We start from the raw sequence: 15,943 nt of genomic DNA, 5'->3' as shown, positions 1-15,943 counted from the left end.
CCGAGTAGCTGGGATTACAGGCACCCGCCACCACACATGCCCAGCTAATGTTTGTATTTTTAGTAGAGATGGGGTTTCACCATGTTGCCCAGGCTGGTCTCAAACTCCTGACCTCAAGAGATCTGCTGGCCTCAGCCTCCCAACGTGCTGGGATTACAGGGGTGAGCCACTGTACCGGGCTGAACCAGAGCTTTTGAACTACAAACAGAAATGTGTTCTAGGCAGTGATGAGTATTAGGGATACAGAACGAGCTTTGTATTTCACATTCCAACGTTAGATGGAGGTTTCCTCGTGTCTTTCAAAATGTTCTTTCCCACTCTACTTGATGACCTAATTCCATTTTTCATTGACAACAAGATCAAGCAGGAGTTACTTGGTCTTCCAACTGGTCTAAAACACTACCGGCATGTCATCCCCAGATTTCTAATCTTCTATTTGAGGATCAGTCTTCCTACTCTGCCTCTGGATCCCATCTCTTTTGGCCTTTTATAATTATTAGTTTTAGTTTCAGCAGAGACAGGGATCTTGCTATGTTTTCCAGTCTCGACTTCAACTCCTGGGCTCAAGTGATCTGCCTGCCTCGGCCTCTCAAAGTGCTGAGATGACAGGCCTGAGTCACCACACCTGGCCCTTACTTTTTGCCTTTAAAGATTCTGCCCAGAATCATCCCTGCCCCCAAATCACTCCCACCAGTAAGGAAACATTCTGGGACTGTCAGCCCCTCCCTTTCTGGCCCTTTCAGCCATCACCCTACTTCTGTCTTTCAGAGTCCACCCTCAAAGAGACATCTGTATTCACTGTCTACCTCCCAGATTCTCAACTGTTGGGGTTTTTTATTTGTTGAGACAGGGTCTCACTGTGTTGCCCAGGCTGCAGCGCAGTGCTATGATCATAGCTCGCTATAGCCTCAACCTCCCAGGCCCAAGTGATCCTCCTACTTCTGCTTCCTGAGTAGTTGTGGCTGCAGGCATGCTTTTTGTAAAGTCTTGCTATGTTGCCCAGGCTGGTCTCAAATTCCTGGGCTCAAGGGATCCTCCCACCTCAGCCTCCCCAAGTGCTGGGGTTACAGACATGAGCGCCTGGACTCCAGTTGTTCTTCAGGCCATTCTCGTCATGTTTCTAACCCTTCTTTGGGGTTAAGGATGCTTCTTGGTCCTAAAGGCACTTTAGAATGTTTAGGATGGCTACGTCCCAGACCCACCTGCTTCATCATCTCTGCTATATAATTTTTTTTTTTTGAGATGGAGTCTCGCTCTGTCACCAAGCTGGAGTGCAGTGGCACAATCTCAGCTCACTGCAACCTCCGCCTCCCGGATTCAAGCAGCTGCTTCTTGGTCCTGAAGTTCCTGTCCCTCTCAGCTGTGGTTAGTAGTCAGCCCTTCCCTTTCGAGGGAGCTCTTGGCCAGGCACGGTGGCTTACACCTGTAATCCCAGCACTTTGGGAGGCCGAGGCGGGTGGATCATGAGGTCAGGAGTTCAAGACCAGCCCGGCCAAGATGGTGAAACCCCGTCTCTACTAAATACACAAAAATTAGTCAGGCGTGGTGGCATGTGCCTGTAATCCCAGCTACTCAGGAGGCTGAAGCAGGAGAATCGCTTGAACCCAAGAGGCAGAGGTTGCAGTGAGCCGAGATTGTGCCACTGCACTCCAGCCTGGTGACACAGCGAGACTCTGTCTCAAAAAAAAACTAAAAAAACCTAAAAAGAAAAGAGCTCCTCTTGGCAACTGTGACACCAAGCCTGGTTTTCTACGGCCAAATGAGCTGTTTCTACTCAGTCTTTTTGTCAGACGCTGCCTGACTTTAGAACCTTAGAGCCCACAGGACTGGGTCCCAGGTTCTCCTCACATTCTAGTTCAGGGGTTGGCAAGCTTTTTCTGTAAAGGGCCAGATCGCAAACATTTGTAGCCTGTGGCTTCTGTGGCAACAACCACGGTCCTTATAGCCCAGACAGTACGAAAATGAGCATGGCTGCGTGTAAGTAAAACTTTTTTTTTTTTTTTTTAAGAGACGGGGTCTTACTCTGTCACCCAGGCTGGAGTGCAGTGGTACAATCACAGCTCACTGCAGCTTCAAACTCAAGCAATCCTCTCACCTTGGCTTCCCAAGTAGCTGGGACTACAGACATGTGCCACCATGCCCAGCTTGATAAAACTTTATTTACAAAACAAGCAGCCAGCCAGGTCAGGTCTGTGACCCCTGGCCCCAACTGACCTTGCCTGGCTGACATATACACATGTCATCTAGCAGGTCACATCTGTCAACCTCACTCTGCTGCAATGGTGTCTCTAACTCGCCTCAACTTCATGTCTGCAACGAAAGCTCCAATTTCTGTTTTTCCTGCACTTTTCCCCTTTCTCTAGGAAGACAATCATCTGAACAATCTACCCTGAAACCTAGGGGCATTCTGGTTTCTAGCTGTCTCCCTTTCACATCTAGGATGGCTATGTCCCAGACCCACCTGCTTCAGGTCCACTCTGCTATATAATTTTTTTTTTTTTTTTTTTTTTTTTGAGATGGAGTCTTGCTCTGTCACCAGGCTGGAATGCAGTGGCACAATCTGAGCTCACGGCAACCTCCGCCTCCCAGGTTCAAGCGATTCTCCTGCCTCAGCCTCCCGAGTAGCTGGGACTATAGATGTGTGCCACTACGTCAGGCTAATTTGTGTATTTTTAGTAGAGATGGGGTTTCACCATGTTGGCCAGGATGGTCTTGATCTCTTGACCCACCCACCTTGGCCTCCCAAAGTGCTGGGATTACAGGCGTGAGCTACTGCACCCGGCCTCCCTCTGCTATATAATTCTACAGCAGGCAGCCAGAAGGACCCTTCTGAAACATCAGACCACTTAACTCCCTTGCCTCAAAATCCTCCAAAGCCTCCTCGTTGCCTGCAGGAAGGTGTCTAAGCCTTTTTCCTGCTTGCCATCTTAAGTGTTCTCTACTTAAACTCTCTCGGTCATGGCTAGTCTTTTTTTGGTTCAACTATGTCAGATTTTTCTCCCATCTTGAAGGTTTCTGAGACGGAGTCTTGCTCTGTTGCCCAGGCTGGAGCACGGTGGCACGATCTTGGCTTACTGCAACCTTCACCTCCCGGGTTCAAGCAACTCTCCTGCCTCAGCCTCCCGAGTAGCTGGGACTACAGGCACGTGTCACCATGGCTGGCTCATGTTTGTATTTTTAGTAGACATAGGATTTCGCCATATTGGTCAGGCTGGTCTCGAACTCCTGACCTCAGGTGATCCACCCACCTCGGCCTCCCAAAGTGCTCGGATTACAGGCGTGAGCCACTGTGCCCAGCCGAAGGTTTTGAACATAGTCCTCCGGGTTCTCTTCATTTTTGTTTGAGGCAAACCTAGAACCCAGTTCCTAAACCAGAAGTCCTCTTCAATCAATAACCACAATCAACCAACCTTGACGCTAAGCCTCAAAAGAAGATCCTGTTCCCCATGAACAGAACCGGGGAGACATTAACCCATGTAAGCCGGAGGTTGCACATTTTTTTGTGTGAAAAAGCAGACCTTGGCGATGACCATGAGCAGCAGGATATAAATAACTCCCACAAGCTTAGCATTCCAATAATGGAACACTAGGCACATATGCTAAACTGTGACCCTAGAATGGAGATTTCAGTCATCTATTTTCCAAGATGGTAAGCTTGTAGGCCTCTTCCAATGCCTCAAAGAGAAGGATCAGTGCTACGGGCCCCAAAAGACAGAGCTGAGTCAATCTTTACCTAAAATGATACTCAGTCCTAAGCCTCATTATTATTGGTTTTTAAGAGACAGAGTCTCAATCTGTCACCCAGACTGGAGTGCAGTGGTGTGATCTTAGCTCTCTGCAGCCTCCATCTCCTGGGCTCAAGCAATCCTCCCACTCAGCCTCCTGCATAGCTGAGACTACAAGTAGGCTCCACCATGCTCAGCTATTTTTTTATTTTTAGAAGCAGGGTCTCACTACGTTGCCAGGTTGGTTTTGAACTCTTGGTGTCAAGTGATCCTTCTGTCTTGGCCTAGAAAGCACTGGAATCAGACACGAGCCACCATGCCCAGCCCTGAGCCTTGTTTATAAGGTCCTAAAAGGCCAGGTAGCAGCCACATGATCTAGCATTGATTTGGAAGTACTTCCCAATTTCCCAACATTAGAATTTGTTACCTAACGAGGTTCTCTCTCATTTAAAGACATTCCCTCGGCTTGGTACTGTGGCTTATGCCCATAATCCCAGAACTTTGAGAGGCCGAGGTAGGAGGATTGCTTGAGGCCAGGAGTTCAAGACCAGCCTGGGCAGAATAGTGAGGCCCCATCTCTATTAAAATTAAAATTTTAATTCAAAAAAAAAAAAAGAGAGAGAGAGAAAGAAAAAGACACTCACCGGTAGGGTGGGTGAAATCAAGGCTAGCAGATGTGGGATGGCATTGTTTGAGATGACGCTATCTCTGAACTCTGGGCCGTCACCTACAAATACATAAGAATGTGACATTCAGAGAGAGAACAAAGACAATCCTGAAGTGGGCGACTAATTTTTTAAGAGCATGCAAAGGGCAAGAGATAAAACCTCATTCCCGGGTTTAGCAAGTAGGTAGTATAGCCACGTACTAAATTCTGGATCTCTGGCGTGGCTGGTGGGTGGACAGTCCTGATGTAACAGGCAGACATCACACAGCAGCAACTGCTAGAAGCAGAGGCTGTGGGCATAGTAGAGCCAGCCAACTCAGCCAAGGTGGGCTGGTGGCATCTCACAGCATGGTTCTCAGGAAGACGAAGGCTGATGCAGGCCAAGTTGTCTTCCCAGAAGACCTTGGCACAGGGCAGTAACTTCCAATGCAACTCAGAACAAAGTCTGGGGATCCGTTGGTGCTGGTGACCAGCCATTGGCTACCTTAGCTAGGATAAAAATTTTAGACCCTAGAAGTCCCTATTTGTATTTGTCATCCATCAAGGCAAGGTGTCACATTGTACCATCCAGTCTTGCCTACTTTACTGCACCAAGCAAAGTGAGAGACAACTTCTCTAATAGGTACTTTTTCCTTATACAAGTTTTGTTGTTGTTTTTTGTTTGTTGTTTTTTTTTTTTTTTGGTGGAGGGGGTTGCAGGGGAGGGGGAAATAGGATCTCACTCTGTTGCCCAGGTTGGAGTACAGTAGTGTGATCATAGCTGACTACAGCCTAGACCTCCAGGACTCAAGCAATCCTCCTACCTCAGCCTCCTGAGTAGCTGGGAGTACAGGCATGCACCACTATGCCTGGCGAATACTTTTATTTTTTGTAGAGATGAGGTCTCACTACATTGCCCAGGCTGGTCTTAAACTCCTGGACTCAAGTCATCCTCCCACCTCTACCTCCTAAAGTGCTGAGATTAAAGGCATGAGCCACTATGCCAAAGCCTCTGCAAACATTTTTTTGTTTTAACGGTTATTTTATATTCTGTTTGCTAATTCTAATATGTGGAGTCCTTGGAGGTCTAATCATACCATTTCTGATGACTCAGTCACAGGCGGTTGTTGCTTCTGTGAACTTGAAAATGCTAATAGTTGGCTGATATTAATTTGTCAAAATCCTGAGGGACCTAATTGAGTTTTCCCTAGAAAGTCACTGGATTAATGTCAGTCAAGAATCTGGGGCCGGGCGTGGTGGCTCAAGCCTGTAATCCCAGCCCTTTGGGAGGCCGAGACGGGCGGATCACGAGGTCAGGGGATCGAGACCATCCTGGCTAACACAGTGAACCCCCGTCTCTACTTAAAAAATACAAAAAACTAGCCAGGCGAGGTGGCGGGTGCCTGTAGTCCCAGCTACTCGGGAGGCTGAGGCAGGAGAATGGCGTAAACCCGGGAGGCAGAGCTTGCAGTGAGCTGAGATCCGGCCACTGTGCAGTGGCCTGGGCACTGTCCAGCCTGGGCGACAGAGCAAGACTCTGTCTAAAAAAACAAAAAAGAATCTGGGGGCTTCTAACCCTACAGCACTAATTCACTACACCATGCAGGAAACAGCATCAAGCACCACATTCAGAAAGGTAGTCTTACGGTTCCACTTTCAGAGAAGGTTGTTAGCCCAAACCAAGGAGTTTTTTTTGTTGTTTTTTTGTTTTTGTTTTTTGTTGTTTTTTTGGCAAGTTCCCTTAGCAGCTTCCACGGAAGGCAGAGTCCTTCTGGGGTCCCGAGTTATGTAAGGGTCTGTCATAAACTCCCACACTGCATAAGCCAAAGACTTGTTCTTGAAGCCACTAAGCCCTGAGGCTGTAGGACCCTGGTGTTGGCAGATATCTCTAGTTAGCCTGTGGCTTCAGTATACACTGTATCATCCTGTTTCAGCTTCAATATTTGCCCTCTAAACTTGGATCTGAGGGTTCTTGGTGTTTTGAAACAGAATCTCCCTCTGTTGCCCACATTGGAATGCAGTGGCATGATCTCTGCTCACTGCAACCTCCTCCTCCCAGGTTCAAGTGATTCTCCTTCCTTAGCCTCCTGAGTAGCTGGGACTAAAGGGCACACCTGGCTAATTTTTGTGTATTTAGTAGAGATGGGGTTCCACCATGTTGGCCAGGCTGGTCTTGAACTCCTGACCTCAAGTTATCCACCCGCCTTGGCCTCCCAACATGCTGGGATTACAGACATGAACCACCGTGCCTGGCCTGGCTTTGAGTTTTGAAACAGCTCATTGTACCCTTGCCAGCACTTCTGGGTATTTACATGGCAAGGGGTTCTGGGACATCGAGTATACCCCACCACCCAAAGAACCCTTCCAGTATCCTACACACCTGGCCCCCCGTCTTCTTAGCCCACTAAGGGGAGAGTCTCACCGGCTATATTACCAAGAGCCCACACTGCCTGTTCACACACAGCCACGTTGGGGGAAGACAGGAGCTCGATCAAGGGCTGGATGGCTCCCCCTTCTACCACGGCTCGAGTCTGCTCCGAAGTCCCCGAAGCAATGTTGGTCAGGGCCCAGGCAGCCTCAAACTGCAAGCAGGGGTAAGGTGATGACTTCAGGAACTCCACCATCCTGGGAATGAGGCCCGCTTCAATGACCAATTTCAGAGGGGGGTTCTTTTCCTGGGATAGCATTTTCCTGTTCAATCAAAGAGAGGGTGGGGAGGGGGAGGTCATGTGAGGGAGGTATTGAGGACCTCCTTTTAGGCCAGGTGCAATGGCTCACACCTATAATCCCAGTACTTTGGGAGGCCAAGGTGGGCAGATCACTTGAGGTCAGGAGGTCAGGAGATGGAGAACAGCCCGGCCAACATGGTGAAATCCCGTCTCTACTAAAAATACAAAAATTAGCTGGGTGTGGTGGTGCACGCCTGTAATCTCAGCTTCTCTGGAGGCTGAGGCAGGAGAATCACTTGAACCCAGTAGGCGGAGTTTGCAGCGAGCCAAGATCATACCACTGCACTCCAGCCTGGGTGACAGTGAGACTCCGTCTCAAAACAGGAAAAAAGAAAACCTCCTTTTATACGTGTTCTTTGCATTCCTAACTATCAGATGAGCCACATAGCTGAGCCGGAGCTACTTAACATCCTAGTGTTCAGCCGATAGCATTTTTCAGTGGTAAACCAACATTTTCCCCTTTAAGGTATTATCTACAAGATGAAATTTCTGTAGAGGCCAATGTAAATTAAGCAATTCATCTCTGACAACACATCGTACCTTTTAAATTGCCCTCAAGGACAGTGTAGAATAGCAATTTTGTCTTTTAGATGGGCCAGCCTTTTCTTGCGTTTTACAGGCATGTTGCCAATGCCAAGAAACCAAATAGACCACTGGAGCCCTAGCCACCACTGGAGCTCATTGCTAACTATGAACCTGCAACAGCAGAAGTCTGTTTGGAGATACCTGGCTGTCTGGGTGGCCTGGAAACATAGGACTGGATCTGAGCTATTCACACCTTTGATTATTTCACCCAGAGTGAGGCTGACCTGCAAGGAGAGACACATTTCAGGTCAGATTCTCTGCCAAAATGAACTGTAAACATCACTTACTCTAGCCATCATCCATCTGATTAAAACAGCCTGGCTTGAACAGGATGTCCCATCTTGCATGCCGTTCTATATTTGGGGAGGGGAGAATAGTCCATAGATCTCACAAATCTGTGTGACCCTTCCCACGCTTAGGGGAGAAGTAATTCCTGTCATTACTTGGATCCCCAGAACATTATTATCCCATGCAGTAAGAACATGCTAGTGAACACAAAACAAAATGGCAGACTAAGGACGTCCAAAAAATTATCTCCTCCATAGGGGCCATGAGAAAACTGACAAAAATAGAATCAACTTTTTCAGCACTGTAGAAATTGACCAAAGGCTGGCGGCCAATTGTTTTATTCAAGCCAGGAAGTGTTTATCCAAGAAAGACAACTGAATTGCAGTAAGAATCATGAGAGCTTTGTGGCATTTTGACTTGCCCTATTCCCACCCACCCTCAGCTCTATGGTAGCCTTGAAAACCAACAGTCCGGCCGGGCGCGGTGGCTCAAGCCTGTAATCCCAGCACTTTGGGAGGCCGAGATGGGCGGATCACGAGGTCAGGAGATCGAGACCATCCTGGCTAACACGGTGAAACCCCGTCTCTACTAAAATACAAAAAAAACTAGCCCGGCGAGGTGGCGGGCGCCTGTAGTCCCAGCTACTCGGGAGGCTGAGGCAGGAGAATGGCGTAAACCTGGGAGGCGGAGCTTGCAGTGAGCTGAGATCCGGCCACTGCACTCCAGCCTGGGCAACAGAGCAGGACTCCGTCTCAAAAAAAAAAAAAGAAAGAAAAGAAAAGAAAACCAACAGTCCACAATCATTGTGAAAAACAACAGCCTCACAGCCACTAGAAGAGGCAAAATAGGTAGGTGCTCCTTTGGAGCCTCATTCCCAGAAAATTATTATTTGATCTGTCTGGTCATTCCCTGAAAGATCCCACTTACAGACTACTTTGACTCAGAGCTTACTCAATATGAAAAGGCTTTTCCCTAGGAATGTTTGTTGAAAATAGAGGAAGTTGTTTAACTTCACAGCTACCTGAGAGGTTGAATAAGAGTTGGTATAAACAGGCTAACAAAAAAAACTTGAAAGGAATATTATGTGTAGGGCTATGTGTATGCTTTACACACACACACACAAACACACACACACACACACAACTAAGACCCTCAGCTCTTACCTCTCACTGACCTTGAGGCTCTGTGCAAACAGGAAGTAGAGGCTTATGGCAGAATTGTCAACTACTTGGCTGAGTGGTGAAAGCACACCCCCAACATAGAGCTTCTTGGCAAAATTTGAGTGTTCTTTTCCTTGTGGTTCCGAGTGTTAAAGTAAATCTCTAATTATTAGTTGACCACTAAGCAAACTGAGCAGACACTTCAGCAGCCACACATCACAAAAAATACAAATTTTAGATAATTAATTCAGAAATTACTAATCACACCCAGCAACAACAACAAACCCTGGGGCAATGGAAAACCTGGTTTCTAGAGCTGTGACACTATTTTAAATGACTAGTTTTCAACAAAGATTATGAGACAAGCAAAGAAAGTGTGACACACACATATACATATATATGTGAAAAAAAGCAATCAATAGAAATAGTCTCTGAGGAGACCAGATGTTGAACTAGACAAATATTTTAAATCTAGTCAAAGAACTAAACCATGACTAAAGAACTAAAGTGCAAGAATGGTGTCTCACTAAATAGAGAATATCAGCGAACAGATAACAGTTACTGGAAGGAGCCAGTTACAAATTCTGGAATTGGAGAATAACTGAAACAAAAAATTCACTAAAGGGGCTTAACAGCAGATTTAAGCAGACATAATAAAGCTGCAGTGAAGCTGAAGATAGGCTAACTGCAATTATCCAGTCTGAGGAAGGTAACACACAAAAGAGATGGAAGATGAAAATTGACAGATCTTTAGAGATCTGTGGGACATCATCAAGGATACCAACAAATGCAGAATAGGAAGGAGAAGAGGGAAAGAGGCAGAAAGTATATTTAAAGAAATAATGGCCAAAGAAATTCCCAAATCCAGTAGAATAATTAATCTACACATCCAAAAAGCTCAATGAACTCCAAATAGAATTCTAAGATCCAAACATTTATAATCTAACTGTTGAAAGCCAAAACTATAGAATCAAAAACATTGAAACCAGCAAAAGAGAAGCAATTCATGTACAAAGCGTCAATAAGATTAACAGCTGATTTCTTGTCAGAAAGCATCAAGGCCAAAAAGCTGAGGTGCAGTGAGCTAAGGTCGCACCTTTGCACTCCAGCCTGGGTGACAAGAGTGAAATTCCATCTCAAAGAAAAAAAAAAAAACTTTACCAACTTTACAAAAAAAATTTCTCACTCATTCTTTGAGGCTAGTATTACTCTGATACCAAACCAAGGATATTGTAAGACAAGTATACACTAATATCCCTCATAACTACTGATGCAGAAATTCAACAAAATAGGAGGAAACCGAATGCATAAACTTTTGAAACATATGTTCAACATATTGGTCATCATGATGAATTAGGATTTGAACTCACGAATTCAGGAGTGAATTTAACATGTGAAAAAAATCAACATAGTACCCCGTATTAATAAAGGGGGGAACCCACATGATAATCTCAATGCAGAAGAAACATTTAACAAAATTCAATGTACTTCCATAATTTTAAAAAACCACTCAACAAACTGGAATAAAAGGAAACTTCTTCATTCTGATAAAGGCATCTACAAAGAACTCAGAGGTAGCCTCACACTTAATGGTGAAAGTCTAAAAGGTTTTCCCCAAGATCAGGAATAAGAAAAGGATGCTGCTCTTTTCACTGTTATCCAACATGGCATTGGAAGTTCTAGATGCATTAATTAGGCAACAAATAAAGTGCATCCAGATTGGAAAGGAAGAAATAAAACTATTTGCAAGTGACATAATCTTATATGTAGAAAATCCTAAGGAATTTACACAAAAAGCCTAGAGCTAATAAATTCAGCTAGGTTGCAGAATTGATATACAAAAATTAATTGTATCTTTAAACACTAGTAGTGATCAAAAATCAAAATAAAGCAATTTAATTTACAACATAAAAAGAATAAAATGCTTAGTAATAGATTTATCAAAAGAAATCCAAGAGTTATATGCTTCAAACTGTAAAAATAAAAAATAAAAAAATAAGGAGAACGGAAATGAAAAGGTATCCCATGTTCATGGACTGGAAGACTTAACATTGTTAAGATGGCAATACTCCAACCTTATAAGTTCAATGACTCCTTTCTATAGGTTCAATGCAATCTCCATCAAAATCAGAGCTGCCTTTATTGTAGAAATTGACAAACTGATTTTAAGATTCCTATGGAAATACAAGGGATCCAGAAGAGCCAAAATTATATTGAAAAGAGAACAAATCTGGAAGACTTATCCTTGCCAATTTTGAAACTTACCACAAAACTACAGTAATCAAACCTTTGATGACATAAAGATAAACATATAGATCAATGGAAGAGAACTGAGAGTCCTCAAATGAATCCCCACATTCATGGTCAATTGATTTTTTGACAAAGGTACCAAGACAATTCAATGGGTAGAAAATAGTCTCACCAAATAATTGTACTGGTACAACTATATATCACATACAAAAGCACAAAGTTGGACTCCTACTCTCACCATTTACAAAAATTAACTCCAAATGGCTCAAAGGCCTAAAAGTAAGAGCTAAAATTATAAACTCTTAGAAATATAGACATAAATCTTTGTGACCTTGGATTAGGCAATGAATTCTTAGATATGATGCCTAAAACACAACCAAGAAAATAAACTAGACTTCTTCAAAATTAAAAACGTTTATGCTTTAAAGGATACTATCAAGAAAGTAAAAAGACAACCTACAGAACAGAATGTATTTCCAAGTCATATCTGCTAAGGTTTAATATCTAGAATATATAACTATATAAAGTCATATCTGCTAAGGTTTAATATCTAGAATATATAAATATCTAGAAATTATAAGGTTTAATATCTAGAATATATAATCAACAAAAAATAATTTGACTTAAAAATGGACAAAGGACTTGAATTTTTTTTTTTTTTTGGTGGTGGGGACAGTCTCGCTCTGTTACTTAGGCTGGAATGCAGTGGCACAATCTCAGCTCACTGCTCAAGCTATTTTCCTGCTTCAGCCTCCCAAGTAGCTGGGAATATAGGAGCATGCCACCACACCCAGCTAATTTTTATATTTTTAGTAGAGACAGGGTTTCACCATGTTGGCCAGTGTGGTCTCGAACGCCTGACTTCAAGCGATCCACCCACCTCAGCCTCCCAATATGCTGGGATTATAGGCATGAGCCACCAGGCCTGGCTAATTTTTATATTTTTCACAGAGATGCAGTTTCACCATGTTGGCCAGGCTGGTCTCGAACTCCTGAGCTCAAGTGATCCTCCTGCTTCAGCCTCCCAATGTGCTGGGATTCCAAGCATGAGCCACCATGCCCGGCATCTGCTTTTGTCATGGCATTGCTCTTCTTATAAGAATCGTCGAATGCCAGGCCCACCCAGATAATTCAGGATCACCTCTCTATCTCAGAAATCCTTAACTTAATCACATCTGCTACATCCCTTTTGTCATAGAGTAACATTCACAGGTGTGGGTATTAGAAGATGCAGCCGCTTAGGGTGCCATGATACAGCCTACCACAAAGAGTGAAACAGGCTTAGTACATAACCCAGTTATTCTCAGTGGAACTGAAGACACCTATCCACACAAAAACTTGTACACAGGATGTTAATAACAGCACTCATCATAATAACCAAAAAGTAGAAACAACTCAAAAGTCCCCCAACTAATAAATGAGTAAACAGGCCAGGCGCGGTGGCTCACGCCTGTAATCCCAGGCCTTTGGGAGGCCAAGGCAGGTGGATCACTTGAGGTCAGGAGTTCGAGACCAGCCTGGCCAACATGGTGAAACCCCGTCTCTACTAAAATATAAAATTAGCGGGTGACACACACCTGTAATCCTAGCTACTCAGGAGGCTGAGGCAGGAGAATGGCTTGATCCTGGGAAGCGAAAGTTGCAGTGAGCCAAGATTGTGCCATTACATTCCAGCCTGGGTGATGGAGTGAGACTCCATATCACAAATAAATGGATAAACAAAATGTGGTCTCTCCATACAACAGAATATCATTCTGCCCAAAAGGAATAAAGTATTGATACATGCTAGAACATGGATGAACTTTGAAAACATGAAAGCTCAACACAAAAGCTCACATGTTGTATGACTGCATTTATAGGGAATGTCTAGAAGAGGTCGTTCCAGAGAGACAGAAAGTAGACTAGTGTTTGCAGAGACGGTGGGGGGATGAGGAATGGGGAGTGACTCCTGAATGAGTGTGGAGTTTCTGTTTGAGTTGATGAATAGGTTCTGGAATTAGCTAGTGGCAATGGTTGCACAACTTTGTGACTATACTAGAAACCACTGGTTAGGTACAGAGTGAATTTTGATGTGAATTATACCTTCATTTCTTTAAAAAATATGGTAATACACCGGGTGTGGTCGCTCACACCTGTAATCCCAGCACTCAGGGAGGCCGAGGCAGACGGTTCATGAGGTCAGGGGATCAAGACCATTCTGGCTAACATGGTGAAACACCATCTCTACTAAAAATACAAAAAATTGGCCGGACGCGGTGGCTCAAGCCTGTCGGGTGTGGTGGCGGGCACCTGTAGTCCCAGCTACTCGGGAGGCTGAGGCAGGAGAATGGCGTGAACCCAGGAGGCGGAGGTTGCGGTGAGCCAAGACTGTACCACTGTACTCCAGCCTGGGCAACAGAGTGAGATTCTGTCTTAAATAAATACATAAATAAATAAATAAATACATACATACATACACAAATACATAAATAATAAATTTTTTAAAAAGCTAATATAGGACCAAAAGGAAAACAACTTTTTTGGGTTTTTTTGTTGTTTTTTGAGATGGAGTCTCACTTTGTCACCCAGGTTGGAGTACAGTGGCATGATCTTGGCTCACTGCAACCTCCGTCTCCCAGGTTCAAGTGACTCTCCTGCCTCAGCCTCCTGAGCAGCTGGGATTACAGGTGCACACCACCACGCCCAGCTCATTTTCTGTATTCTTAGTAGAGATGGAGTTTCACCATGTTGGCCAGGCTGGTCTTAAACTCCTGACCTCAGGTGATCCACTCGTCTTGTTCTCCCAAAGTGCTAGGATTACAGGCATGAGCCACTGGGCCCGGCCTTTTTTTCCTTTTGTTTCATACCTTCCTTGGATGGGGGGATTCTAGGGACTGCTCCAAATAAATGAAGCTAATTAGAGATATAGTTCGGACTCCTGTGGCTATTCAGAGAATGACTACACATTTCACTGATGAATGGGAATGTGTCATAGGACCCACCCACTTGACAAAAATGGAACGAGTCTCTGCCCTCTACAAGCCCTAAGCTGAGCAGGGTAAAAAGGGTGCATGTGGGTGGTTAAAGTAGGCAGACAGTGGTGTACCCCAAAAGAATATAGAGATGCCATTATTGAGGTGCTAAGAAGGAAAACTTCCTGGTCAAGGCATTTGGTATTCACAGAAACCGGACTAACCTTGACGTCAACCCAGGATCTGCATTTAATGAGGTTGGGGCTGAGAAATAACCTTCACCCACCCTCATTTCCTCGGTTTTCAGGCTTAGGGGTAGCAAGTAAATTTTCAATTAGAAATATCACTTTTGGCCAGGTGCAGTGGCTCACACCTGTAATCCCAGCACTTTGGGAGTCTGAGGCAGGCAGGTCACTTGAGTCCAGGGGTTCAAGACCATCCTGGGCAACATGGCAAAATCCTGTCTCTATAAAAAATGCAAAAATTCACAAGGCATGGTAGTGAGTGCCTGTAGTCCTATATACGCTGGAAGCTGAGGCAGGAGGCTCGTTTGAACCCAGGAAGGTTAGGGCTGCAATGAGCTCTGACTGTGACACTGCACTCTGTCCTGGGTGATAGAATGAGACCCTGTCTCAAAAAATAAAAATTAAAAAAAATTAAAAAGTAAAATAAAAGAAATAGCACCTTCTCCATCCCGCACTAGAACCTCGAATCCACAGACTCAGAGCCATAGAAGTAACGGCCATTAGCCTTTTAACAAAGGCAGTTTAGTTCAAACCATAATCTCTTCACTCCTTTCTTTAAAAGGCCAAAAAGAGTTTGCAAGTTGTGAATTTATTAAACATTATCCAGCCAGAGACACTTGCTAAGAACATATTTTGCCCAAGACTACTCTAAACACTACGTACTGACCGCCACCCCTTTGGCTGGTTTTTCAGGTGTGTCAGGGCAGAAGCTCGTGATATTCCTTCTCTTTAAGGTTTGTTCATCTTTCTTGGCCTTTCGGAGCTCCAGGCTGACCGCCATCCTCTGCTGTCGCCTCAGCTAGTGAGGAAAAGAAATTGGAGCATTTAGAACCAGGAGTGGGGATGTCACCACATGTAGAACCCAGGAGTGAGGATGCTACATTTAGTCTGTCAAACATGTTTCAAATCATCCAATTTCATTTTCACAGATACAATAGGCTGGAAGAGTTCAGATCACACAGTTAGTAAATCATCTCAGCTCTGTTTACCTCCTTTCTCTTACACCACGTCTAGAAAATAATTTGATCTTCCTTCCAAAATAAAGCAAGACCATGCACAACCTTGACAGGCCGCGATTCTCAGCTATAAAAACACTTCAGCAAAGCATCCCATTGCCCTAAGTCTGAACACATCTTCAATGACACTGATGATTTCCTGAAGGATATGGCTGCTTCCTGAATGTGCCCAGGCCTTTTCAGAGGTGGCTAGGATAGGTGGTGCTGGGGACAATTGGGGGACTGCCCATGTCCTAGACACCCTGATCATTTCCACTATATATAGATATATATTATTTTACATATTATATAATACAATAATATATATTTTATATTATATATCAAATATATATTATATATAATATAAAT

General features: G+C 44.4%; 1 protein-coding gene across 1 annotated transcript in view; it reads right to left on the bottom strand.

The window, feature by feature from the left end:
* The window catches only part of KPNA7 (karyopherin subunit alpha 7), a 35,351-nt gene that overhangs the window by 14,998 nt on the left and 4,410 nt on the right, over positions 1–15,943 (bottom strand). Inside the window, exons 2-5 of the mRNA XM_017864361.1 lie at positions 15,247–15,378; positions 7,827–7,909; positions 6,794–7,062; positions 4,370–4,452 (exon numbers count right to left, since the gene is read on the bottom strand). Of these exons, the coding sequence (XP_017719850.1) occupies positions 4,370–4,452; positions 6,794–7,062; positions 7,827–7,909; positions 15,247–15,378 (567 nt within the window). The remainder of the gene's footprint in view (positions 1–4,369; positions 4,453–6,793; positions 7,063–7,826; positions 7,910–15,246; positions 15,379–15,943) is intronic.

The sequence above is a fragment of the Rhinopithecus bieti genome, unplaced genomic scaffold (assembly GCF_001698545.2).
Source record: "Rhinopithecus bieti isolate Rb0 unplaced genomic scaffold, ASM169854v2 scaffold_2723, whole genome shotgun sequence".
Taxonomy (NCBI): domain Eukaryota; kingdom Metazoa; phylum Chordata; class Mammalia; order Primates; family Cercopithecidae; genus Rhinopithecus; species Rhinopithecus bieti.
Note: the sequence above shows the minus strand (reverse complement) of the source record. Positions and strands in the feature narration are given on the sequence as shown.